This window comes from Pongo pygmaeus, chromosome 1 (genome assembly GCF_028885625.2).
Source record: "Pongo pygmaeus isolate AG05252 chromosome 1, NHGRI_mPonPyg2-v2.0_pri, whole genome shotgun sequence".
Classification (NCBI taxonomy): Eukaryota; Metazoa; Chordata; class Mammalia; order Primates; family Hominidae; genus Pongo; species Pongo pygmaeus.
In genome coordinates this window covers 129,891,120-129,918,453 of record NC_072373.2, presented here as the reverse complement: position 1 = coordinate 129,918,453, position 27,334 = coordinate 129,891,120, and the positions used below count along the sequence as shown (strand labels likewise).

At 36.3% G+C, this 27,334-nt stretch overlaps 1 protein-coding gene across 3 annotated transcripts in view; it reads right to left on the bottom strand.

Annotated features, from left to right (window-relative positions):
* Positions 1-27,319, bottom strand: part of SASS6 (SAS-6 centriolar assembly protein) — a 61,980-nt gene extending 34,661 nt beyond the window's left edge. For 2 of the 3 annotated variants that reach the window (XM_054474909.2, XM_054474920.2), the window contains exons 1-13: positions 27,145-27,319; positions 19,983-20,043; positions 17,289-17,368; positions 16,459-16,563; positions 15,458-15,629; positions 14,784-14,849; positions 13,407-13,526; positions 4,698-4,889; positions 2,211-2,405; positions 2,029-2,118; positions 1,775-1,954; positions 1,321-1,402; positions 183-319 (exon numbers count right to left, since the gene is read on the bottom strand). In XM_054474909.2, the coding sequence (XP_054330884.1) occupies positions 183-319; positions 1,321-1,402; positions 1,775-1,954; positions 2,029-2,118; positions 2,211-2,405; positions 4,698-4,889; positions 13,407-13,526; positions 14,784-14,849; positions 15,458-15,629; positions 16,459-16,563; positions 17,289-17,368; positions 19,983-20,043; positions 27,145-27,209 (1,545 nt within the window). In that variant the 5' untranslated portion in view covers positions 27,210-27,319. The remainder of the gene's footprint in view (positions 1-182; positions 320-1,320; positions 1,403-1,774; positions 1,955-2,028; positions 2,119-2,210; positions 2,406-4,697; positions 4,890-13,406; positions 13,527-14,783; positions 14,850-15,457; positions 15,630-16,458; positions 16,564-17,288; positions 17,369-19,982; positions 20,044-27,144) is intronic. The other variant, XM_063652587.1, reaches the window with a different exon arrangement.
* Between the last annotated feature and the right edge of the window lie 15 nt (positions 27,320-27,334).

Below are 27,334 nucleotides of genomic sequence, written 5' to 3'. Positions count from 1 at the left end.
AGCAAGTGTGCCTTTGTTCCACTTCCAGGGGCAACTTAAACTCTATTTCAGTGCTAGTAACTGTAGGACTCCACTTTGTATTGGTATCAGCACCTTAAATCATGGAAGCTTCCTAACAATCTGGAAATACTTTTGTTTTAGGAAATTCACTAAGATCACTCACATCTTGTTTTAAATCTTACCACATTCAGGTTAGGAGAAATTCCACTTCTGATTGTGTTGCTGCTGGAATGTGCAGGCGGAGTAGTAGAAGGTCCCAATACATCTTGCTTTCTCACTAGCTGATTTTCATTTAGTTCTTTATTTAACCACGTGATTACTTAAATAAAAGAACAAGAAGCAAGGTAAAGAATATTGACTTTTTATTTTTCTAATCATCTTAAACATTTACAAATTATATTAAGATTTTTAAATTATAAGTTTTTACAACCACCTGACATCACAGGAGAGCAATATAGGTTCACCTAAATTTTTGTCATTAAAGTTTCTTATTTTAGAAGCTGCCACATAGGACTCCTTATTGTATTACTCTCCGAAGCACATATTTCTGCTAGTCAAGCACCTCTTTGAAAGATTTCACTTCTAGAATATCTTACAGTTTACTTAAAATTCACAATCTTATGTATGATACCCAGTACTATAAACTGAGAAAATGTTAGTTAAAATCTTAATTTTATGTTTTGGTTTCAAACAATTCATATTGTTATTATTAGGTAAACACAGCTATTAAAAAAAGGAATCATGAAGAATTTAAACAATAAATTACAGTCAACATTTTCAACAGTTTTAATTGTGGATTACTGACCTATGGGATATGGTTTTCTTTATAAAGATGATAACTCTTTTACTGGGCAGATGATATAAATTTATCATAGAAAAGGCATTACATTTAAAGCAGAAATTACTTATATATTGGCCAATGTCTACTTTTATGAATTCGAATAAAATTTCCAGGTTAAGAATAAAACTACAGCCAAGCACGATGGCTAACACCTGTAAACCTAAACGCAGCAATCTGGGAGGCTGAGGCGGGCGGATCACTTGAGCTCAGGAGTTCAAGACCAGCCTGAGTAACATGATAAAACCTCGTCTCTACAAAAAAAAACCCACAAAATTAGCTGAGTGTGGTGGTGCACACCTTAGTCCCAGCTACTTGGGGGGCTGAGGTGGGAGGATAACTTGAACCAAAGTGGTGGAGGCTGCAGTGAGCTGAGATCATGCCACTGCACTCCAGCCTGGGTGACAGAGTGAGACTGCGTCTCAAAAAAATAAAAGAATAAAACTACAAACCTCATTTACATTAACATGTAACATACTTACACTTTTCATTATTTTTTAGAAGTTGTTTGCTTTCTTCAAGTTTTTTAACTGTAGCTTCTAATTGTTCTTGTAATTTGCATACCTGAAATATATCAATCATCACAATAAGTCAAGCAAAATAAAGGTTAAATAAAAACTGAAGAATGTATTAACTAAATAATTACATAAATGGTTACTACTAATATTATTAAATGAGAATAAAGGAATTAGCTCAATTACATAATAAAGTATTTACGTGTGTATACAAACATAGACATACATGAGCAATCAAGGTATCTGAATCATGATAACTTTCCAAACTGAAACAGGTTATTACCATCTATTGAATCTAGTCATGTTCTTTTGTTGAAAAAAAACAAGACCAAAGCCATTTGTTAATGTAACAAAGCACAAATTTTAAAAATAAATGAGGAAAAAATATAGTTACAACACAAAAATTTAAAACATTAACTACCTCTTGCTCTTTAATTCGAAGAGACTGTCCAACATCTTGTAATTCCTTTTGTTCCTTTTGTAATTTTTCCTCCTTCTCAGCCAAGAGTTTTTCTTGCTGAATAGTAACTGTATTCTTCAATTTCAACTTACCCATTAAAGTTTTCAGATCCCCTTGTAACTTCTTGATAATTTCATTTGCCTATAAAAGAGCTTCATATGTATATTTCTATGTAATCTAATGAAATATTAGTCTATAAAATTTTTAAAACAAACCTTCAGAAGTTCTGCAGATAATGATTTTATTGTAGCTTCAAGCTTTCCTAGTTGTACTTGATTTTTCTCACCATTTTCTTCTAAAACCACCTGATATATTTTTTAAAAACATGAATAATTAGGGCATTTGTGTTTACTTATAAATATGACTATCAATTTCTGAGAAAAATTTAAAAGTAGACCTTTTGTTCCTGGATTGTATCAAATGCCTCTTTTGTTCTTAAAACAAGCTGGTCCTTATCCTTGATTTCCTGTTCTAAAACTGCCACTTTTGTTTGTAGCTGATTAATGTGCTTTTCTTTCTCATGGCATTCAACATCTAGTGTAGAATTCTCTCTTCGCAAAGAAAGGACTTCTTGCTTAGTCCGCTGTAGCTCCTAGAATGGGAAAAGAAAGAAATTAAGCATTATGAAAAAAGGAAGTTGCCTCATCTGGTTATTTATAATTAAGATGTCTAACATATTAAAAAACATCTTTAATAATTTTAAAGTTTTAGTACAGATTTTTTTTAAAAGCATGAATGTCTTTCTAATGGTACAGTAGCATATATCTGGAATATAATTGTAAAATATTCTACTATCTAATTCAATCATATCAAGGGAAAATAAAATAATTCTAATTTATGAATAAATTACAGTAACTTTAAAACTTTTAACAATAATTTTCTGATGTCTCCACAACTGATTCCAAGGGTAACCAAGGGTGAGAGCCACAATCTAGAATTAACATTTTTCTTTGTTGCTTACATGTACAGATTGTTTTTTAAAGGCTGATACTCTGCAGTTTATAATCTACCTTCTTCATGTATTACAAATATCTTTCCATGTCAATAAATGTTAACATTTCCGGATCTCTCTGTTCACTCTTTCAAGCAAAATAAACTATAATTGTTCATTAAAAATAGATTTTTAAAAAATCTACAATAGATCTCTTCCCAATCAGTTAATATCAACCCAAATGCTGCTGGTATAGGAAAGTCCAGGATACAGTATTCCTAGATAGTTTTAGTTCTTAACAAAAGTTTCCAAAAATAACTATACGGTATTGTGACTATAGTGGTTTTAGGAGCACAAACTTCAGTATCAAACAAAATTCAAATCCTGGCTCTTCTACTGTGTGATCTTGGTAATTACTGAAACTCCCCAAATTAAATCTCAGTTCCCTCATTTGTACAACAGAAATAACAAATACTTAATAAATTATTTCATTTAACTTTCATAAAAATCCTTATGTAAATTGCCTAGCATTTTGGCTGGCACACAGTAAAACTCAATAAATGGTAGCAATTGTTATTTTTAGGGCACTAATGCCTAAAAATTGTTACTTAAAATAGGTAACTGAATACTCAGCGGTTAAAAAAAAAAAGCTCCAAGGACTAACAATTTGCAAGTCTTATGAAAATCTTGGAGGAAATATTTTCATTAGATCACATAAAAATCAACGCAATGAGGTTGTTTATATAATGACCAGTTCCAGGGCTGAGAATGATGAAATCAGAGCATTATACTGAAGCATTTAGACTACCAATGTACCATGAAGGTTCAAATGCTTTACAACCAGTATGAAGAGTGTATGCAGGAAAAACAGAAGACATCTATTGTTGGGGCAAAACAATATGAGGATCTGAACACAAAATTGGTCAGGCTTTAGAGCTTCTAAGCATGAGACTGGTAAAATAGAGTTTGAAGTCTTGTGAGCTAGAATAACACTGGTAACTTTGGTATTTAAATACAGACAAAATCTACATGTATTTTCTAATAATTCATATGACAATAATATATAATGCTACAAAGAAGCCTGTAATCAATGCCAAAGCAACAACAAATGTGGCACTATACCAAGATTTTAAAAATTTCTGTGGGGCTGAATACCCAGGTGATGAGTTGTTAGGTGCAGCAAACCACCATGGCACATGTTTACCTATGCAACAAACCTGCACATTCTGTACATGTATCCCGGAACTTAAATAAAATAAAAAATAAAAATTTCTCTGTTGCCTGAAAGAACAAGGTAGTATTAAAGACAGTCAAATAATAGATGAGTTCTAATCCTTGTTCTTCCACTCCTTGACTATGTGACCTTAGGCAACTTATTTAACCTTTCTGTGCCTTAGTTTCATCATCTGTAAAAATAGGGCTAATAATAGTTCCTACCTTAAAGAATTGTTATAACAATAAAATGAGTTAATATATGTAAAGCACTTCAAACAGTACCTATCACATAGAAAATGCTCAGTAAGCATTAACTATTATCTTTACTATTACCATTATCATTATTATTACTAGATACTAAATTTCACATAATTGTTTGATATATGTTAAGCAGGCTGAGGAAAAAAAAACCCAGCCCTGTCAACACAGTACCCTATGAAATACAGGTGCTGTGTTACTATTAAAAACACACTGATAAATCTGACAGCTGTGCCAGTAATCTGCTCTCAAGACCCTAACTAATAATATTCAAGCTTACCTCAGTTCTGTTATGAATTAGGCTTTTTATCAAATTTCAAATTCTCAATTTTGCATTGTCTGAATGGATTACCCTAACACCACAAGAGAACTCTACAGAGCATCCAGAGGAACACCACCCACAAAAGTAACCACATTAAAATAACCAAATCAAAACGTTCTCTTAAATTGGGGGAGAAAAAAAAAAACAACATTCAATACCTCTTCAACACCAGAAAGTTTTGCTTTAAGTTCTCTAATAGTGGAGTCTCCTTTATATTTTCTTTCGGTTAAGTCTTTATTAGCTGCTTCTAACTCAGACAGTCTGTTTTGTAGCTGGTGGATGTTTTGTTGATGGAGGATTTCTAAATCTTTTTTCTGCTGTTCATGCTGCTGTTGATATTGAACCTGTGCCTATGATATAATAAAAATACAGTACCAAAATTCAAAGAAAAAAATCAGAAATACAAATAGAGAAAGATTTGAACAAAAAAAATTTGTAATTTCTTTTTTCTTTTTGTCTTAATTTTGTCATCTTTCTTTAGATTCTTGTTCTGAAAAGGGTCTATTTTCAATTATGAATTTCATGATGGAGAAAGCAAGGTCAACAAAAGCAAATTTACCACCATGATCTTGTTCATAATTTTAGCTTCTTCTAAATCCATATATGTTTAGATGCAACAGTCTTCAAGTTAAGGGAAGAAGCTATATAAGTTAAAAAAGCAAACTGCAAATACTGTATACAGGATGAACCTACTTGTGTATTAAAAAAAAAAAAAAGATTTTTGCTTTAAACACCATCACAGTGTTTCAATTTTTAATAATAAATATTCATATATATGCTTTATAATGGAAAAACACCTAAAATTGTAAAATGAGCAAGGTTGGTTCATTAGTCCAATCTTATAGTCATTTTTACCAACAATAAAATTTGAACATGGTTATAACTGTGCAATATTTAGTGCCTGTCTGAATCGTATCACAAACCTATCTTAGTAACTTTTGTTAACGAACACTATCAAATCCTAAATATCTTTTGAAAATAAAGCATATTTTTGTGGTTATTAAAGTTATACATGCTCTTACAGGCAAAAAGGAAACACAAATAACCCATAATCCCATCCAGAAAAATCACTCCTAATATTTAGGAGTACTCTCTTCCACTCATTTATATATTTATATTGACATCCACATAAACACACAATATACATATTAAATTTAATGAATGAATATCAAGCTATTTATACAATTTAATCACACTTTTTAATCCCTTAGCATTTGCACCTTCTCACACCATTAAAAAATTCTTTGTAAAGTCTTTAATAGCTACACAACATTCCATCCATGGCTACTCCATAATTCATTTAACTTCTGCCCTATTATGGACATTTAGTTCCCAATTTTTCACAATTATAAATAAAATGATGATTTTTTTGTACAGACATACATCTAAAATTCAGATTATTTCTTTATGATCAATTATAGAATAAAGAATATAAACAAATATAAAGCTTGAGGCAAGTTCCAAAACTGTATCCCAGAGAACTTATACCCATTCAAAAGTCTTAGCACTAGTACAGGGGAGTGTCTCTCTCATAAAATACCTTAGGAATTTTAGATTACTGCTTCAGGAATTTCCTCATTTTCAGAAAGCTGAAAAGGAGAGAAGAAGGAGCAAAAAGAGATAAAACAGGAAGCAGTCCATATAAAATTGAAAATGCCACCTTGGAAGAAAACACTGAAGAAGCAACCAAGAAGAAAAATCAGAGCAAACTAGTAAAGATGCTAACTGTAACTAAGAGGGTAATCAAAGACACTAAAGACAATAGAGGCCAAAAACAGTGAAAATAAAGAACTGGTTTTTATTCCAGTGATCATCAGAACCTTGGAGATTTTTGTTTAAAAAAAAGTGTGAGAACTAGCATTATAAAGTTCACATTTTCTACTTTGTTCACTTCTGAATCATTTATTTTTAGAAAAAAATACATTAAAAATTTTCCATTCTGGAGGAAAAAAATAATCATTGGAGTGACAGTTTCAGAATAATAGAGTCCAATAGAAAAGGGAGAATTTGTAGAGGTGGAAGCAATAATTTTCAAACGAATATTCTATAGAGGCTTAAATCGGAAAAGCACACAGTAGTTCTGGAAGAATATTAGATGAGAAAAATGTTTTGGGAATGGAATTATAATGATATGAATGGGAAAACAAAAATTAATAAAACATCCTATGAAGAAGTGATGAAATATAGAAGTCAGAATTAAGAAAATAATACAAGAAATAGAAGGAAGATGGGTGATTCTACGTGTTGCTAGGACTTTCCTCACAGAAAAAAAGCTTCTAGCAAGAAATTAGTGTAGAAACAATTAAGATTACTCAGTATATTTTTTTAAATGGAGGTATAAAGAAAACATGAGAAATAAGTGTAAACATAAAGAAAAATAAAAAATGCAGGAATCAAATTTGCCCTATTAAAATGCCTTAAAGATAACACAGGTTTAATGTCCACTTGAATAGATAAGTGACAAATATAGATAATACAGCCATTATTCCCTGTAACATTTGTAGAAACCATCAGTAATAGTAGAATGCAGTTTACCTGCCTCAACAGATTTCTATATAGTCACAAAATTGGCCTAATTTGAGAAACAGCACCCTGTGGCAGTGGTTATCAAAGTATGGTCCTCTGAACAGAATAATCAGTATCAGCTAAGAACCCACCAGGAAATCAAGTTCCTGGACTCCACCCCCGACTAACTGTATCAAAGACTCTGGGGATGAAGCCCAGCAATCTGCATTCTAATGCACCCTTCAAATGATTCTCACGCACACTAAAATTTTGCATTATCTAATAGCAGGAAGAGAAGTGTTGACCTGGTTTTAAAGTCCCAAAGGACTGCCTAACAATCCTATTAGAAAGTGCAATATAGAAATACAAACAAATCCTTCAGTCACTCTGGAGTTTTAAACAAATGCCCTTATGAAGAAACTTTTAGATCTAACTTGTTTCCATGGACAATAGACAAGGAGTACTCCAAAATGAGGGAGGAATAGAGTGAGGTAGAGATTGAAAAACTACTTATTGGGTACTATGTTTACTACTTGGGTGATGAGTTCAATAGAAGCCCAAACTCCAGCATTATGTAATATACCCAGTAACAAACTTGCACACGTACCCCTGAATCGAACCACAACGTCAAGAAGAACACAACTTGCTTGAAAATCAAGCCAAAAAAAAGGCCAGGCGTGGTGGCTCACGCCTGTAATCCCAGCACTTTGGAAGGCTGAGGCGGGCGGATCACGAGGTCAGGAGATCAAGACCATCCTGGCCAATATGGTGAAACCCCGTCTCTACTAAAAGTACAAAAAAATCAGCCGGGCATGGTGGCAGGTGCCTGTAGTCCCAGCTACTCAGGAGGCTGAGGCAGGAGAATGGTGTGAACCCGGGAAGTGGAGCTTGCAGTGAGTTGAGATCATGCCACTGCACTCCAGCCTGGGCGACAAGAGTGAGACTGGGTCTCAAAAAAAAAAAAAAAAAAAAGAAAAGAAAATCAAGCCAAAAAAAAAAAAAAGGTAGTAAACAGAAATTAACGAAATAGGGGGAGAAACAGTGTAGAACTAATTAATGAAATGAAAAACTAGTTCTTCGAAAACACTAAACAATAGAAAAACCATCTAGTCGCATTAAACAAAACAAATTAAGAACATAAGAGAAATAATATGGAGATTTTAAAAATCACAAGACAATATGCACGATATTGTACTAATATATTTAAACACACAGATAGCAGCCACATACAATGGCACACACCAGTAGTCCCTGCTACTCTAGAGGAGCTGAGGCAGGAGGATTGCCTAAACCTAGGAGTCTGAGTCCAGCCTGGGCAACATAGCAACACCTCATCTTCAAAAATAAAAAAATAATAATAAATTTTAAAAATAAAAACACATAGATGAAACACATGGCTTTTTAAGAAAATATAAATTAGCAAAACTCAAGAAAAAAGAGAAAATTTAAACAGACCAATAATCATGGAGAAAACTGGAAAAGAAAAACATAAATGCTTCAACTAGGTGCGTGATCCAAATGGTGTTAAAAGGCTAATTGTATCAGGCCCTCAAGGTACAGATTAATTCCCTGTTATTTCACTGTTTCAAAGAATAAAGAAAACTGAAAAATGTCCTTATTCATCTCATGAGGCTAGCATAATTCTAATACCATAGTCTATAACCCACATTTGCAATAAGCAAACTATGATGTGCAGGAAAAAGACAATCTCAGACCAATGTCACTTATGAATAAAATACAAACATCCTGGGCCAGGCATGGTGGTTCATGCCTGTAATCCCAGCACTTCAGGAGGCCAAGGTGGATGGATCACTTGAGGCCAGGAGATTGAGTCCAGCCTGACCAACATAGTGAGACTCCATCTCTAAAAAAAAAAACAACAACAAAAAATTAGCTAGACCTGGTGGTCTTTATCTGTGGTCCCAGCCACTCCAAAGACTGAGGTGGGAGGGTCGCTTGAGCCCGGAAGGTCGAGGATGCAGTGAGCCGTGACCGCACCACTGCACTCCAGCCTGGGCAACAGAGCAAGACTCTGTCTCTAAAATTAAATAAATAAAAATACAAAAATCCCAAATTAAATAATAGCAAATTGATACAATAGTTTATTAAAAATTGCTATGACTATTTAAGTATTATTCTATGAATGCAAAGATGATTCCACCTTTGGAAATCTATTGTTATAATTTACTACACTATTAAAGGGGGAAAATGACGTAATTATTTGATTAGATCCCAAAACTCATTTTATCTGACTTAGCACTCTTTGAATTAAAATTCTTAGGTAGCAAGGAAGAGAAGAAAACCTCTCTCAAATGCAAAGCAAACATCATATTTAACAGTGAGATATTTTAGTTATTTACCAAAAAAGACTGGAAAAAGATAAAAATTCCACTATTATTTTTCTGTACAAGAAAAAAAAGGACACTAATCATAGGAAGAGAAAAAATTACTATTTTTTATAGTTTATATATCTACCTGGAAAACCTAAGAGAATCAATTCCAAAACTCTTAGAAACAGTATGTAAATTTAGTAAGGTGGCTGGATATGACATTAATATACACTACTGATAAACAATTATAAATTTAACCACAGTGGTACTGGTAGGGAGTGGATGGTCTCATTTATGCGGTAAAAATCTGTAAAGTCCCTAGCCAAAAACACTGTTTAACAAGACTGCAAAAGAAAAAGAGAAAAGAGAAAAAAGGGAGAGAGATAGAGAGTAAATAAGTCTGTTTTCAACAAATAAGACCTTAATAAATGAAGAGATATATCTCTCCACTGAACGAGAAAATGAGATCAGTTCTTAACAACAGTCCAAAGACAAGCCCAAGTACAAAAAGAAATTTAGTATGTGATAAAGGTAGTACCAGGCACAGTGGCTCATGCCGGTAATCTCAGCACTTTGGGATGCCAAGGAAGGAGGATCACTTGAGGCCAGGAGTTCAAGACCAGCTTGGGCAACATAGTGAAACCCCATCTCCACAAAAAAATTTTAAAATCAGCCGGTGTGGTGACACATGCCTGTAGTCCCAGCTACTTTGGAAGCGGAGGCAGGAGGATCGCTGGAGGTTGAGGCTGTAGTGAGCCATGATCGTGCCACTGAACTCCAGCCTCGGCAACAGAGCAAGACCCTACCTCTAAAAAATAAAAATGAAATAAAATAATAGAGGTAGTATTTTAAATCATTGGGGAACAATGACTGACTATATGTTAAAAAAATTCTACCTTATATTATACTCCACAAAATTATATTCCAAGTAGATTAAAAAGCTAAATACAACAAGAAAATTAAACAAATATTAGAATATAGGAGAATTTTTTCATAATCCTGGGGTGGGAAACACTTTCCAAATGTGAAATGAAATCTTAAGCCATAAAGGCAACGACTGACAGATTTGATGACATTCGAATTAAAAAAACTGTATATGGCAAAAGATGCTGGCAAATGACAGGCTTGGAGAAATGTTTATAATATACATGATAAATAAGGTGTATATCCTTAATTTATACCAATAAAAAGTGAAAAGGCAAGCTATAGACAGAGAAAATATTCACAATGCATACATCTGACAAAGGACTCATGTCCAGAATATACAAATTCCTACAAATCAACAATAATACTAATAATAGGCAAATTAAACATGCTAACAACTTGAATGGGCACTTGAAAAGAGAACATTCAAGTGATAAATATGTATATGAAGAAGTGTTCATTATTATCAGATAGTATTACATACCCATAGAATGGCAATGTAAACCGGTATACCTACTTTGGGAAACTGGTAGTTTCTGCTAAAGCTAAACATATGCCTATATATACTACAACCTAGCCATTTCAATAATAGATATATATCCAAGAAAAATGAGTGCATGTGTCCACAAAAAGATAAGTACAAGAATATTCATAGCAGTTTAACTAATAATAGCAAAATACCAGAAACAACTCAAATGCCTACCAATAGGAAAATAAATTATGGCAGATTCATATAACAATAAAAGGAAACAATAGAAAATAGGTGAATTTCAGAAATATCATGCTGAGTGAAGAAAGCCATATGCAAACATATATGATTCCATTTACACAAAGTTCAAGAATTGGCAAAACTAATGAACGATAATGTAAGTCAGAAGTATGATAACCTCCTATGGACTACTGTTAGGACTAGGAAGCCATACAAGGGAACCTAGAGGGGTGGTCCAATTTCTGTATCTTAATTTGGGTGAAATTTACACATTTAAAAAAATCATCAAGCTGTACTCTTAAGAGCAAGCATCCAGTAAAGTACATAAAAACAACAATAAAATGTAATATTAAAGAAGCTATAAGGCCGGGCACAGTGGCTCACGCCTGTAATCCTAGCACTTTGTGAGGCTGAGGAGGGCAGATCACCTAAGGTCAGGAGTTCGAGACCAGCCTGGCCAACATGGTGAAACCCCGTCTTTACTAAAAATACAAAAAATTAGCCGGGTGTGGTGGCACATGTGTAATCCCAGCTACTTGGGAGGCTGAGGTAGGAGAATTGCTTGAACCTGGGAGGCAAAGGTTGCAATGAGCCAAATCGTGCCATTGCACTCCAGCCTGGGCAACAAGAGTGAAATTCTGTCTCAAAAAAAAAATAAAAAAAATAAAAAATAAAAAATAAAAAGGAAGAAGCTATAGTATGAAAGGTAAAAAAGGAATTCATACTACAAAGCAGTAGAAAATAACAACCACAGCTGGGCGTGCTGGCTCATGCCTGTAATCCCAGCACTTTGGGAGGCCGAGGTGGGTGAACCATGAGGTCAGGAGTTCAAGACCAGCCTGACCAACAGGGTGAAACTCGTCTCTACTAAAAATACAAAAATTAGCCAGGCGTGGTGGTGGCATGCGCCTGTAATCCCAATTACTCAGGAGGCTGAGGCAGGAGAATTACTTGAACCCGGGAGACAGAGGTTGCAGTGAGCCGAGATAGTGCCACTGCACTCCAGTCTGAGTGACAGAGCGAGACTCCATCTAAAAATAAAAAATAAAAAACAACCACACAGAAAAAGGGATGAAAAGACAATAAAAAATAATCCATAGAAGAAATAAAATGATAAAAAGTTATATTAAAAGGTGCTTATCTTCACAAAAAATATAAGAAATATAAACTAAAACTAGTACTACCTTAAGATCAGGTGGCAAATATTAAGAATTAAGAAGGTGGCAGGGCACAGTGAAAAAAAAAATAACCACACAGAAAAAGGGATGAAACGACAATAAAAAATAATCCATAGAAGAAATAAAAATGATAAAAAGTTATATTAAAAGATGCTTGTCTTCACAAAAAATACAAGAAATATAAACTAAAACTAGTACTACCTTAAGATCAGGTGGCATATATTAAGAATTAAGAAGGTGGCAGGGCACAGTGGCTCATGCCTGTAATCCCAGCACTTTGGGAGGCCAAGGCGGGCAGATCACCTAAGGTTGGGAGTTCAAGACCAGCCTGACCAACATGGAGAAACCCCATCTCTACTAAAAATACAAAATTAGCTGGGCATGGTGGCACATGCCTGTAATCCCAGCTACTTGGGAGGCTGAGGCAGGAGAATCGCTTGAACCCAGGAGGCAGAGGTTGCAGTGAGCCGAGATTGTGCCACCGCACTCCAGCCTGGGCAACAAAAGTGCAAAACTCCGTCTCAAAAAAAAAAAGAATTAAGACGGTTAAAAACAACGTGAAGAATATGGGGAAATAAGTATCCTTATACACTACCTTATCTTTAGGATTCCATTTGGTTTAGTGTTTTTGGGTGGCAAATTTGCAGTATCCATCAATATTTTATACAGATATGTTGCAGTTTCACTTCTAGAAACTAAGAGTGCTTGTTGCAGTATTGCTTAAAATAACCAAAATTTTGAAGCATTTAAATGACCACCATTTAGGCAAGTAGTTAAATAATTTAAGTTAAACCCAAAAAATGAATACTCTGCAGTCACTAAAAAGGAATATCTTAACTGATACACAATGGTATCACATTAAGCGAAGAAAAAGTTACAATCAATATATCCAGTAAGACCCCATTAGTATAGAACAAAACCAAAAACCCATTATATGGGTACATATATAAACGACATAATTTACAGTTATAAGTTTATAAACAAATATTTATAAATTGCATATTATTTACATATACATAGAGAAAAGTCTGAAAAAAATTCATCAAAATGTTTATAGATTATCTCTAGGTAGTAAGACTTTGAAAGAAAGGATTTTTATTTTTATTTTATATACTTCTGTAATGTTTGGAAATTTTAAAGCAAGCATATATTACTTTTAAAATTAACAAAATGACCAACAGCAATAAAAGATATTTTTTCAGTTTCCTTTAATGTTCTTACCTGCAAGGCTTTTTCCTTTTCATTTGTCAGTTCCTGAGAATGCTTGTTTGTCAAGGCTGCTGTATGTGACGCCCATTCGTTCCGTAACTTATCTAATTCTTGTTTTTTTTCTGCTAATGTCTACATTAGAGTTTAACACAAAATATTAAGATAGGCTCCTTAATATGTAATACTTTTAATTAGAATATAGCAATATTTACAAGGATATTAAAGAAAACAAAATTATAGCTTTTCAGGACATGTTCAAAGCCTTTTCCTACACAAAATTTTTTAATTTTAGGAAATCAACATTAGAATAAGAACAATCTTAGACCCAAAACGGCCCACAGGTCAAGATTAACTATCTTTTAATTAAAGCTTTTAATTAAATCTGGCTCTTTACCACTCAATAAAGAGGGGTAAGGGGAAGTAAGTCGATTATAAGGAATAGTTCACTTACATATAAAACCCAGTAACACGGCCCTGTGGGTCACACTGTGCAGGGGTATTTTCTGCATGAGGCCATGCAGATTATCAGATACCGATATGGTTAGGATGTCTGTTCCCTCCAAGTCTCATGTTCAAATGTAATCCCCAACAGAGGAGGCAGGGCCTGTGGTAGGTGATTGGATCATGGGAATGGTTTAGTGCCCATTCCCTTGGTGTTAAGTGAGTTCTCACTCAGTTAGTTCATATGAGATCTGGATGTTTAAAAGCATGTGGTCCCTCCTTCCTCCCACCCTCACCATGTGACACTCCTGCTCCCCTTTGCCTTCAGCCATGATTGTAAACTTCCTTAGGTCCCCACTAGAAGCCAAGCAGATGTTGGTGCCATGCTTGTACAGCCTACAGAACAATGAACCAATTAAATCTCTTTTCTTTATAAATTACCCAGCTTCAGATAGCTCTTTAAAGCAAAGCAAGAACAAGCTAAAACAGATACTCTGGCCTTCAATTTCATGGACTAGGGCAGAAATGTTGTTGCTATGACTGAAATGATGCTAAGCCTATCAGAGGAATTAATTCTAAACATAGCAAAGAAAGGGAAAGGTTTAGAGCACAGGAACTGAAAAGCCATTTAGGTCAGAGGAATGAGGCGAACAAGTGGGGAGTGGAGAACTAATATATGACAGAAATATACATATCTTATTTAATGAAGACTCGAGAGAACATGTTATATATTGGGGATACAGAAATGTTTGTGTAAAATCGAGTATGTACAAGAGAAAGTATCAGATTAAGATAATTAAGTGATAGTTGAAGGGTGGCAAAGAGGAAAGGAAATTCATGGGAAGCATGCTTTGAAAGAAAATACATAAAAGCTTGGAACTGAGTCAAGGAAGCAATTCAGCGCCAATGTCTGAATGACTTACAAAGACAAAATGAAATTTGAATTACCTTTTGTGTAAAGTCCAGTTGCCTAGTAGCATCATCTAGTGATTGCATCAATGATAATTTTTCTTCCTATTCATAAAAATAATAAAATTACACAGTTTACAATGTAATCATCTATAGCCATGCTACCCAAAGTATAGCATCAGCATCATCCTGGAAGCCTGTTAGAAATGCAGATTCTTAGGCTCCATCTCAGACCTAAATCATTTTAACAAGATCCCCATATAATTTAAAGTTTGAGATGCACTGATCTATAGCATTTGACTAGGAAGACTCTAAAAACTCAAGCAGCATCCCTATGTTGTTTCCTTGTGCCATATAGCACTTTATAATTTTCAAGACATTTCCATATATCTTATCTCATTTAAGATGGGCTAGATAGGGTAGCTATTTCCATACATGTCTACCAGTTGATGAAACCATGACAGAAGAGTTTAAGTGACCTGTCCAAAGTCACACATGATTGGTAAAAACCCTGAGACCTAAGCTTCTCAATTCCTGGTCCAGATCCATCCCCACTATATCTTGACTAAATAAAAAACAGTAAAATAAATTCGTTATATTTCATAAAACTTTATTTAGAAAACAAAAACTTATGGCAATGTATCTCTTCAATAATTTATCAAAGACCATTGATACTTATTTTGTTAAAAGAATAACTTAAATTTAAATCTTACCTTACTACATTTCAAACAGCCTGCGAGAAATTTCTTTATCTCCACATCATTTCCAGGTAAAAGTTTTAGTGAGAGGTGTGTAAGATGCTTAAAAGGATTTGTCTCTACCACATTTAAAAATGCAGGTGAGTTATCCAAAATAGCTGCTGGAGAAACTAACTGTAGCAAAAACCTTTGAAAAGAAAATGTTACATTATAACACACTTATGAGATAGTGAAAATCTCTCACTGAATCAGAAGCTTCTCTACTTAGAAAGCTCAGGAAAGGGAGCACGTTGAGGACTCCCAATGGTAAAAGATAAATTGGGCAAAAAAAAGAAAAGATGGACTGAAATGCAGTGACTACAGAAAAGTCCATGAGTTCATGAGAAGCAAAGGAGAGAAAAAGCAAAAACTAGAAACAAAAATTCACTGAGTGCCACAAAAGTAGACTACCAGCTCTTTACTCTAAAGATTGACAATTTAAATGCAAGAATTAAGCATTTATCCTTTATGAATTTTCTGAGTAATCAAATAGCCCTAATTGCTGAGGAAAAGTTCTTCTTTATAGAAGAATTATACTTAATATAGAAAAAATGATAGAGAATCATCATTTTGTTCTTCCTAATGAAATAACTGATTCAACAACAATCATCAACTGATAAAACCAATAAATAAAAGGTTGATGGTGAACTTTACAATAAAAGAATCAGGCGTTAGCACCATACACACATACAATCTTAGTCTTCCCTTGTTCCAAGATCATTATAAAAGCAAATATTTGATGCTGCTAAATATTTCGGATAACTTTAGTGCCTTTGTCAAGATATGAAAATTAAGAAATATTTCTGATTTTAATCAAGATGCCTTAAAATCTGAGATTTAATGGAGGCCTAACCCCAGTTCTAAAAATAAACAGGGATATTCATAATAAATGGAAAAGATTTTGCCACCAACTTGTGTTTCAAAGAAGAGTCTGTCTTGAATTAAATTTAATAATGTAGCGTTCTCATGCAACTTACCTTGGAATTTCTTTGGCATGTTCTTGAGTACATTGTTGAAGGAGATCTATAAATTTTTGTGGGAAAGCTAAGAAGTCTACCAGAAGACCCTGCTGGAATTTTAAACTATACAGAAGAAAGGAAAAGAAATTTTTTAAAAAATTTAATTAACTTTGTTTTGTTGCTTTTTTTTTTTTTTTTTTTTTTTTTTTTGAGACAAGAGTCTTGCTCTGTCACCCAGGCTGGCGTGCAGTGGTGCAATCTTGGCTCACTGCAACCTCTGCCTCCCAGGTTAAGGAGATTCTCCTTCCTCAGCCTCCCGAGTAGCTGGGATTACAGGCACATGCCACCACACCTGGCTAATTTTTGTATTTTTAGTTAAGACAGGGTTTCACCATGTCGGTCAGACTAGTCTCGAACTCCTGACCTCATGATCCGCCCTCTTCGGCCGCCCAAAGTGCTGGGATTACAGGTGTGAGCCACTGCGCCTGGCCAATTACTATCTTTAATTATAATTAGCATCCTGAAGGACTCTTTTTTTAAATTTACTAACGCTTGTTATAATCAAGAACTAAGCTAAGGAACTCTGATTTTTATAGAACTTATTCAATGGGAAAAAAAAAATCAATAAATTCAGCAAAAGCTTCAAACTTCACAGGTGTTTTAAGCAGAATTCTAATAACCCACAAAATATTTATTTTCCAAAACACCCTAAGTAAAGATAGTACAAATAGCCCAATATTCCCAAAGTAACTAAATCTAATATGTAGGTATGTGTTTGAAAGAGAACAGTACCAATAAAACTTAGAAACTTATTCATTAAATATAAGATCAGAAAAAAATTTAGTTACCTTTGAAAATCTTCCTCAGATATAACAAGGTTATATAAAAAAAAAGGATCCGTGTCATCAGTCAGACGAATAACTAAGTCCTAAAAGAAAGTTTGTTGTTTTTAAATGTTTTTACTAGATCTGGCTTTTTGAGTAATTTCTTCCTTCTCAGAAGTAAAGAAATCCAACAACATCAGTGTATATAGTTATATTGCAGACAGCTTTGTTTTCTAGTGCTGCTGGTTTTTTATTAGTCTTTAGAGAGTTAGAATCTTAAATAGGGGTAGACATTTTGCTCTTTGAGAGCCACATGGAGGTCTGTAAAAGTTAAGTAAGTGCTAGGAGTTGAAAGTTTAGGAATATCCTCCTATCAGAGGCTTGGGGAAATTTAGACCCAGTCCTTGCTACACCATAACATGATGAAAATTTTCTTTACCACTGAACATACCACATTCAATTTTATTTTTAGTTTCCTTAAAGTTAACTGGTATGGCATTTCAAAAGTGGCAAATATATCAGCAGAACTGACAATAATCCACACTAGAAAAAAGAAAGCTTCTGTCTCTCAGAAGACCGGGTTATCAGGTAACACGTCGCCAGGCTTCTTCCAAAAAGCCCATTCTCTCCTAGGCCAGAGGGCCACTGATATGGAACCCCAACTGTTTTCAGTCTCAAATGAAGTAAGCACCTTTCATAAAGACCACTTTCCAGGTAGCTAAGTGTACATAGTGTGGGAGATCATCATAACAGCTAGAGCTCACAAAAAGTACACCAAAATTATGTACCAGACAACACTGGTGAAAGAAAAACAGCATTAGTTACAAGATGATGTAAAACTAATAAAGAACTGGGCATTAAAGTTAAGAATACATTTGAAATAAAATCTCTACTCATGGCTACTGAGGAAATGCTAAGATTCTAGAAAAATCTAAACCACTTATGCACAAAGCTAGAAAATAAAGAGGTATGGCAGGCATAAGGAATAACATGCAAGAAGTATAATATATCATCTCTACCCTGGAAAATTAGTAATTTAGGCACCTGCTCTGCCTCTGAATGCCTTGTTCTTAAGCAGCTTCTATTTAAGTACTTCCTGAAATTCACCCAGGATGCTACTTAAAAAACCAAAGGTACTACTAATACTACTAGGTCCTTGAATGTGTTCAGGGAAAGCTATGGCACACAGAAAACAGATGCTATATTTCAGTGTTTTTTGACATGGGGTCTCGCTCTGTCGCCCAGTCTGGGTTGCAGTGGCACCCTCACAGCTCACTGCAGCCTCAACCTCCCAGGCTCAAGTGATCCTTCCACGTCAGCCTCTCAAGTAGCTGGAACTACAGGAGTGTGCCACCACATTCAGCTAATTTGTGTATTTTTTTGTAGAGAAGGGATTTCACCATGTTGCCTACACTGGTTTCAAACTCCTGGCTCAAGCAATCTGCCTACTTCAGTCTCCCAAAGCGCTGGGATTACAGGTATGAGGCACTGCCCTTGGCACAGATGCTGTATTTCTTAGTCCTCTGTTCCAGTGGCCCCCAACCTCTTTGGCACTAGAAGCCAGTTTTGTAGAAGACAATTTTTCCAAGAATTGGGGAGTGAAGGATGGTTTCAGAATGAAACTTCCACCTCAGATCAGCCATTAGATTCTCATAAGAAGCATACAGCTGAGATCCCTTGCATGTACAGTTCACAATAGGGTTTGCACTCCTATGAGACTCTAATGCCACCACTGATCTGACAGGAGGTGGATCGTAGGAGGTAACACTGGCTTCCCTGCCTGCCACTCACCTCCTGCTGTGCAGCCTGGCTCCTAACAGGCCATAGACCGTACCAGTAAGTGGCCAGGGGGTTGGGGACCCCTGCTCTATTCTATATCCTTAGTTCTGTTAATGACTCACACTTTTGAAGGTTATATAAGACTGATACTCTAAATGCCTCTCTTCAAAACGTAAAGTAAAAGATTCACACATATCTCCCTGCAGTACTTTGGTTTATTGTTTTTACATTTACACCATGAAATGCCAATTCTATAAGGCAGCAGTGTGTGTGTGTGTGTGTGTGTGTGTGTGTGTGTGTGTATGACCAACAGCAATAAAAAATATTGTTATATATATGTAAATATATATATATATATATAAAATATGCAACTTCTAAGTGCACTGGGCAAATCTAAGGAGACTGTCACCCTAACCCCCAATTTTTCACGTATGTTTTAGAAATATATGGTATAGGCCGGGCACAGTGGTTCAAGCCTGTAATCTCAGCACTTTGGGAGGCCGAGGTGGGCAGATCACAAGGTCAAGAGATCGAGACCATCCTGGCCAACATGGTGAAACCCCGTCTCTACTAAAAATACAAAAATTAGCTGGGCGTGGTGGTGCACACCTGTAGTCCCAGCTACTCAGGAGGCTGAGGCAGGAGAATTGTTTGAACCCGGGAGGCAAGTGAGCTGAGATCGTGCCACTGCACTCCAGCCTGGTGACAGAGCAAGACTCCATCTCAAAAAAAATAAAAATAAAAAAAAATATATATAGTACAATTATCCTTCAGTTGTTGTCTCAGTAGATTCCACCACCCTTGATTTCCAACAGTTACAAAATAGCCCAAAATTTAAAAGCAAAATAAATGCAATAAAATATGTCACATTCTTAAAGAACAAAACTAATTATCTACAATGTACCGAAATGATATTTCAAAAAAGAACTAAATACCAACCTTTCTGTGAACTGGATTAGAAACTGATTGTAGTTCAATGCTCATTCTTATACTTACTCTCCTGTATTAAAAGACATACCCAACCATCAGAAACATTCACATGAAATGAGTTATCACTATCATTTGTATTAACTAAAGTTTTCAGTCTTAAGCGACAAGACTTTCCACAGGTGTTCTCTAACTTATGAACAGAAGTTTGAAAAGCACACTGGATTCGAAGCTTAATTTCTTTTTGTTCTACTAGTGAGTAATCTAGCAGTGTTTAACCTAAAACTAAATTTTTCTCACCTGCAAAATGGGGACATCGTGAGGATTAAATGAAATAAACACTGCGGAGTGTCTAGCACTAGCCTGATATATGACTTTGCTGCCCTGATTGTAAAATAACATCTATTGAAAGACAAACCATCAATTTAGTAACTTTTCAACTGTAAAATGGGGATGTTTTGAGGATTAAATGAGGTAACAACCTCGTATACCCTTACTGCCCTGATTCTAAAATAACATCTAGAAAGACAAACCACCAATTTAGTAACAACTTTTCACACTAAAAAATTACCATGTCATGTAATCAAACTGATTTATGAGAGACTGATTCCATTTTAAAAACTCAGTATGTGGCCCGTCACAGTGGCTCACACCTGTAATCCTGGCACTTTGGGTGGCTGAAGCAGGCAGATCACTTGAGGTCAAGAGTTGAAGACCAGCCTGTTAACACGGCAAAACCTCATCTCTACAAAAAATACAAAAACAAGCCAGGCGTGGTGGCACCCACCTGTAGTCCCAGCTATTTGGGAGGCTGAGGTGGGAGAAATGCTGGAACCTGGTAGGCAGAGGCTGCAGTGAGCCAATACTGCACCACTGCACACCAGCCTGGGTAACAGAGTGAGACCCTGTCTCAAAAAAAAAAAAATTAATAAAATAAAATAAAAACTTAATATGTGAAGTAATATTAGAATGCTTTGAATGTTTAAAATCAAGGAAATAACATAGTCCCTACATTTATTCATACAAAATCGTATTTTCACATCCACGAATTAAATCTGCTTAATATATTCTTTATGTAATAAAACCACAGAAGTACTATCAACAAGTTTATTACACCTATTTTATCCTTGAGTAAAGTAACTTTAAGCCCTGAGAGGGAGAGACCAGTGTTCCACATCCCATGCTGTATCTTAGAGAATCCAGAATTGGACAGAGGTATATAAGTGTAAGTGCTCATAAACATTAATCAAATAGAGCACAAATGCTTATATAATTCAGAAAATAAAGGGAGAAATTAGTAAAAAAAATACCTATGCACAAGTACTTCTCAAACTATTCTGCCAGAATTAAATAACAATGGCCTTTCTTTGATGTGCAGGTAGAAAAAAGTAAACTAACAAATAGAATTTGTTCAATTTTAAGTTTTTCTTCTAAGGACTTCTTTTAAACCTTTTCCACACTGTTGCTTATCTACTACACAAGTAAAAAGTATAAACAGCAATTGAGTATTGATAGAAAAACTTGGAAACAGTTGATCAAGGCTAGATTCAACTGTTCAGATTTTTTAATGCTGACTTGTAATTTTATATGGGTTTAAAATGTGTCATTTTAGTTAAGTTTCTTGTTGAACATATGATTGGATGCTAAATCTCCGTTTGTACAATAAGGTTAAATGTTACCTCATAACTTGTATCTGTTTTCTGAAAAGGAACAAGAAGCACTGGTTTACACCAGAGAGAGGAAGAATTATTTTCAAAACAAGAGAATACACTGTTCCTATTTTTCTAGTATCTAAAGCAATGTATGTGAAACAGATTAGAGTGTTACTCCAATTCCATTTAAGCTTTCCTGAGCTGGGCACAGTGCCTCCCACCTGTAGTGCTCGCTACTTCAGAGGCTGAGGCAGGAGGATAGCTTGAGCCCAGGGGTTCAAGTCCAGTCTGGGCAACACAGCAATATTAAGCTTTCTTGGCGGGGGCGGGGGGAGGGAACGGGGGACTCAGTTTCCTAACTTGTAAGATAAGTGGATTCAACTGAAGGTCTGTGAAAACCTTTTTAGCTCTATATCATTATGTTTGGTTTTCATCTTCTGAAGTTTTCTCTAGTATAAATGCCATAGTGGTATGATACTGCAGTTGGTATTTAACTTTTTATGGTGCTTTACAGTTTTATTTATTTTAATTATTTATTCATTTATTTTTTTGAGACAGAGTCTCTCTCTGTCACCCAGGCTGGAGTGCAATGGTGTGATCTCGGCTCACTGCAACCTCCGCCTCCCAGGCTCAAACGATTCTCCTGCCTCGGCCTCCTGAGTAGCTGAGTTTACAGGGGCACAACACCACACCTGGCTAATTTTCGTATTTTTAGTAGAGATGGGGTTTCGCCATGTTGGCCAGGCTGGTCTCAAACTCCTGACCTCAAGTGATCTGCCCACCTCAGCCTCCCAAAGTGATGGCAGTACAGGCGTGGGCCACTGCACCTAGACAGTGCTTTATGGTTTTAAAAGTCCTGTCATACTTCATACATTTGCAAAAAGTACAAGAAGAATCCACTTATCAAAGTGTTCTTTACATAATCCTGGAAGAGTTATATTACTATGGCAATTTACCAGTCATATTAATGATATTGTTGCATATATTCCAAATGCCTATATACATTAGATGTTGAAAGAAAAAACGGAAGGCCTGTGAGTTAAATGAATTCCCCATGCTTAGTTAAAAAAATCCCTAGAAATATGCTGTAGAAAAATACAAGCTTTCAGAGGATATGCTAACTAAAATCACAAACCTTATTTTTTCCCTTATAATGGTTAATGTCATAAGAGCAATATAAAACAATAAAAACTCAATAAAATGTTATTTCTCATCTCAATAGATGTCATACTCAATAGATGTCTAATACTAATGACATTAGATTTAGCTGAGTTCTTTTAAATAAAAAGTATGCTAAACATCAGGTTTGCTTTAGCACAACTGGATTCTAGGCCATCTCTGACACCCAGTAGCTGTGCTCTTAAACTATCAATCAAACAAATAAAAGGTACTTTAAGCCAGGTATTGTGCCAGGTGCTAGGGATACAAACAGAAATAAACATGGTCCAGGGGCCTGGCGCAGTGGCTCACATCCGTAATCCCAGCACTTTGGGAGGCTGAGGTGGGAGGATCGCCTGAGGCCAAGAGTTCAAGACCAGCATGGGCAACATAGCAAAATCCTATCTCTACAAAAAATTTATAAAATGAGCCAGGCATGGTGGTGCATGCCTGTAGTTTCAGCTACTCTGGAGGCTGAAGCAGGAGGAGAGCTTAAGCCCAAGAGTTTGAGATTACAGTTAGCCATGATTATGCCACAACACTCTAGCCTGGGCAACAGAGTGACAGCCTCTCTCTAAAAAAAAAAAAAAGAAAAATAATTTTTGGACATAGGATGACAGAAACAAAACAAAACAAAAAACCATGGTCTTTGTCCTCAAACTGAGATGAGATTAATGACTTTTTGCTAGATTGGCTTCTGATTGTATTTTAGGGCTCCATGAGAGGGGAGGGAAGGGTTACCAATACTACTGAGTACCCGCCAGGTATTCTACACATATCATCTTATTTAACAATAATCTTGATAAGTAAATATTATCTATTTTACAAAAGAAGAACTTAAGGCCCAAATAATGGTTTAAGGTCACATTACAGAGCCCAAATGAAAACTCAGATCTTTCACCTACACCACACTATCTATTAACTGAATAATGGCAATTCATTTCAACTTAGGCAACTTTGAAGGGTCCTTATAGTGAAAGGATTTAAGACACACCTGAAAGTTATGAAAGAAAAAAGCATCTGAGGCACAAGGAACAGCAGGGGTAATAGTATAGAATGAGTATCAGGTACATTCAGTAGGTAACAAGAATGCTTGTATGACTTTTATATTGGAGAGATAAGCTTAGGAAACAAAACTGAAAAGGCAGATTAGTGTCAAATCATGGGCTCCAAAATTTTACATAATTTTCCACCAGATGAAGTTCCCTGATCATTACCACTGTCCTCAACTGAATTTCCTTTTTCTCTGACTTTAGTGTACTTATATTACTTTATGCATTTGTCACACATTAATACCTAAAATTTAGTGAACATTTATTATGCTCTAGTCACTGTTGTAAGCAGTTCATATGTAATAATTCATTCCATTCTCATAATACCATGAAGTAGGTACTGTTATTACCATCAACTTAAAGATGAGACACAGAGAAGGAAATTGTACAAAATCTGTCAATAAGTGGCAGAACTGGGACTTAAACCCAGGCAATCTGGCTCCAGAGCCTGAACTCCTAATCTGTGCTATGGTGCCTGTCCAAGGAATATCTTTTTATTTCCCCTATTAAAATGTGAGTTCCTTGAGGGACAGAATGAAAACAGGTTTTTGTTGGCTTTTGTTGTTGTTGGAGATGGGGAGGGAGGTGCGTATTTACATCCTCCACACTTAGGACAGTTCCTGAGACACAGCAGACATTTGCCAGTATTTGTTGAGCTGAACTGGCCTCAAATACTCAACCAAGGCATCTGGGCTGGGCGTGGTGGCTTACGCCTATAATCCCCGTATTTTGGGAGGCTGGGGTGAGAGGATCACTTGAGCCCAGGCGTTCAAGACCAGCCTGGGCAATACAGGGAGACCCCGTCTCTATTAAATTAAATTAAAAACAAAAAAAAAAGCCAGGAGTGGTGGTATGCACCTGTAATGGCAGCTACTCAGGAGGCTAAGGTGGGGGGAACCCTTGGGCCCAGGAGGTCAAGGCTGCAGTGAGCTGTAATCGTGCTACTATACTCCAGTCTGGGCAACAGAGTGAGACTCTGTCTAGAAAAAAAAAAAAAAAAAAAAAAAAGAGAGAGAGAGAGAAAGAGAGAGAGTGTGGGTTGTTCTTCCTATAGGTCAAGGATCACCAAATTATTCTGTAAAGGGCCAGATAGCAAATATTTTAGGCTTTGCAGGCCATAAGGTCTCTGTCACAATTACTCATCTCTGCCCTTTCTGTGCAAAAGCAGCTACAATATGTAAACAAATGAGCATGGCTGTGTTCCAAGAAAAGTTTATTTACGAAAACAGTGAGCCATCTGGCCCCTGTGCTCCAGTTTGCTGACCCCTATTATACAGATAATAGGAATATATTAAAGGTTTCTAAGCAGAGAAATTGAGTTTTAAGATTAACTGTGATGGCAATGTAACCAGAAAGAGACCATCTAGGAGTTTCCATATTGAAACCAAAGTCATGGCCTCCTTTATCTTTCTATAATCATTCTAAAACAGTGTTGTCCAATGGAGATACAATGTAAGCCACAAATGTGAGCCAGGTATGTAATTTTAATTTTTTTCTTTTTCTTTTTCAGAGACAAGATCTCGCTCTGTCATCCAGGCTGGAGTACAGTGGCGCAATCATAGCTCACTGTAACCTCAAGCTTAGGCTCAAGCAATCCTCCCGTCTTGGCCTCCTAAAGTGCTGGGACTACAGGTGTAAGCCACCATACCTAGCCTACTTTTAAATTTTCTAGAAGTCACATTTTAAAAAGACTTTTAAAAGCAGGTGAAATTAATTTTTTTTTTTTTTTTTTTGAGACAGAGTCTCGCTCTGTTGCCCAGGCTGGAGTGCAGTGGCACGATCTCGGCTCACTGCAAGCTCCGCCTCCCAGGTTCACACCATTCTCCTGCCTCAGCCTCCCAAGTAGCTGGGACTACAGGCGCCCGCCACCACGCCCGGCTAATTTTTTGTATTTTTAGTAGAGATGGGGTTTCACCGTGTTAGCCAGGATGGTCTCGATCTCCTGACCTCGTGATCCACCCGCCTCGGCCTCCCAAAGTGCTGGGATTACAGGCGTGAGCCACCGCGCCCGGCCCGTGAAATTAATTTTAATAATACATTGTATTTAACCCAATATCCCAAAAATATTGCCATTTGACACATAATATAAAGATTGAGATATTTTACATTCTTTTTTCATAGTAAGTCTTAAAAATCCAACGTGCATTTTCATACGTAAAGCACAACAATTGAGATAAGCCCCATTTCAAATGTCTAATAACCACACGTGGCTAGTGGCTACCATACTGGACAGCATTAAAAGAATGATCAACTAAACCTACAGATCTCCATATGCAGCTGCTGGTTTTGGGACCATCTCCTTGACCGGCTTGCCATTGATTTTTGACCGAATTCTGAACTATATATACTACAGTTTGACATTACTGGCAACTCAATAAGGCAATGTCTTCATTTTTTATGTTACGTTTGTACACCACTTAGTTTTCACATACGATTTCACACCTGATCCTCATTACAAACACGTGAATACGCATGTTATATCAGTTTTACAAATGAGGAAAGAACGTTCAGAGAAAAAAAGAGACAACCATTGAGTGTTAGAACTGAGAAAAAAATTTAAGTCTCCTGACCTCTGGTCAAATCTATTTACGCCCCAATAATACCACCTCCTTAATCAAAGTTGCACTTCTCTGTACGACTGGTCTTTATTTCCTCCAGTGATTGTAAACTCCATGAAGAAAAGGACTGTTTTTCCTGACCACTGTATTCCCAGTGCCCAGTAAGGTGTTTTACAAGGAGACAATATTTATTGAATGAATTAATGACGTATCTGCTTTTCTCATTTTTAGTCGGTTAAATGTAATTTACTTTTTTAAAGCAACTGATGTGAAGAGCCAAAGGACGCCACCAAATTGGTAGGTTTTTAAAAGTTGAACTTTACTGCCAACATACTTCAAAAGAGAACGGGGGCGAAAGGCTCGGAGCCAAGGCCTGAGTTCTAGTGCTGACCCTGCCGTGAACTGGCTGTGAGCCCTCACGTAAATTTTTTTTAACTTCTCTGGGCCAGAGTTCTTATCTGTCAAAAGGGAAGGCAGGGCTATAATCTTCACGATTCCGTTCATAGGTAGGGTTTTTGACATTAACTTGATGTGAGCCGGCTTCCTAACTCCTCACACCCTTCCTCCAGTCCCCTCTGCAACGGCCGACTTGGTGAGAGGTAACCACCGGGCCCTCTGGGTTCCCTATCCGCTTCCTAGGGGGGCCGACTCGACACCTAGGTGCAAGGCGGATCCCACTGGCTAGAACCGCCATCTTTCCCCATTGGCCTGACCCCAACCGCCACCCGCGGGCACTGGATGACGCGGACCTTACCTCTCCTCGCAGTCTTTGCATTTCACCTGCAACGGGACTAGTTGGTGGAACAGAACTTGGTTCATGTTTGCTCGCTGCCCCGGCTGGTGTGCGGAAAAGCCCAACAGGCCCGTCCCTCGGAACTAGCCTAAGAGACGTCCAGGTCCTGATAGAGTTTGAGTTTGGCGCTCGGCTTCTGCGGAGGAGGCGG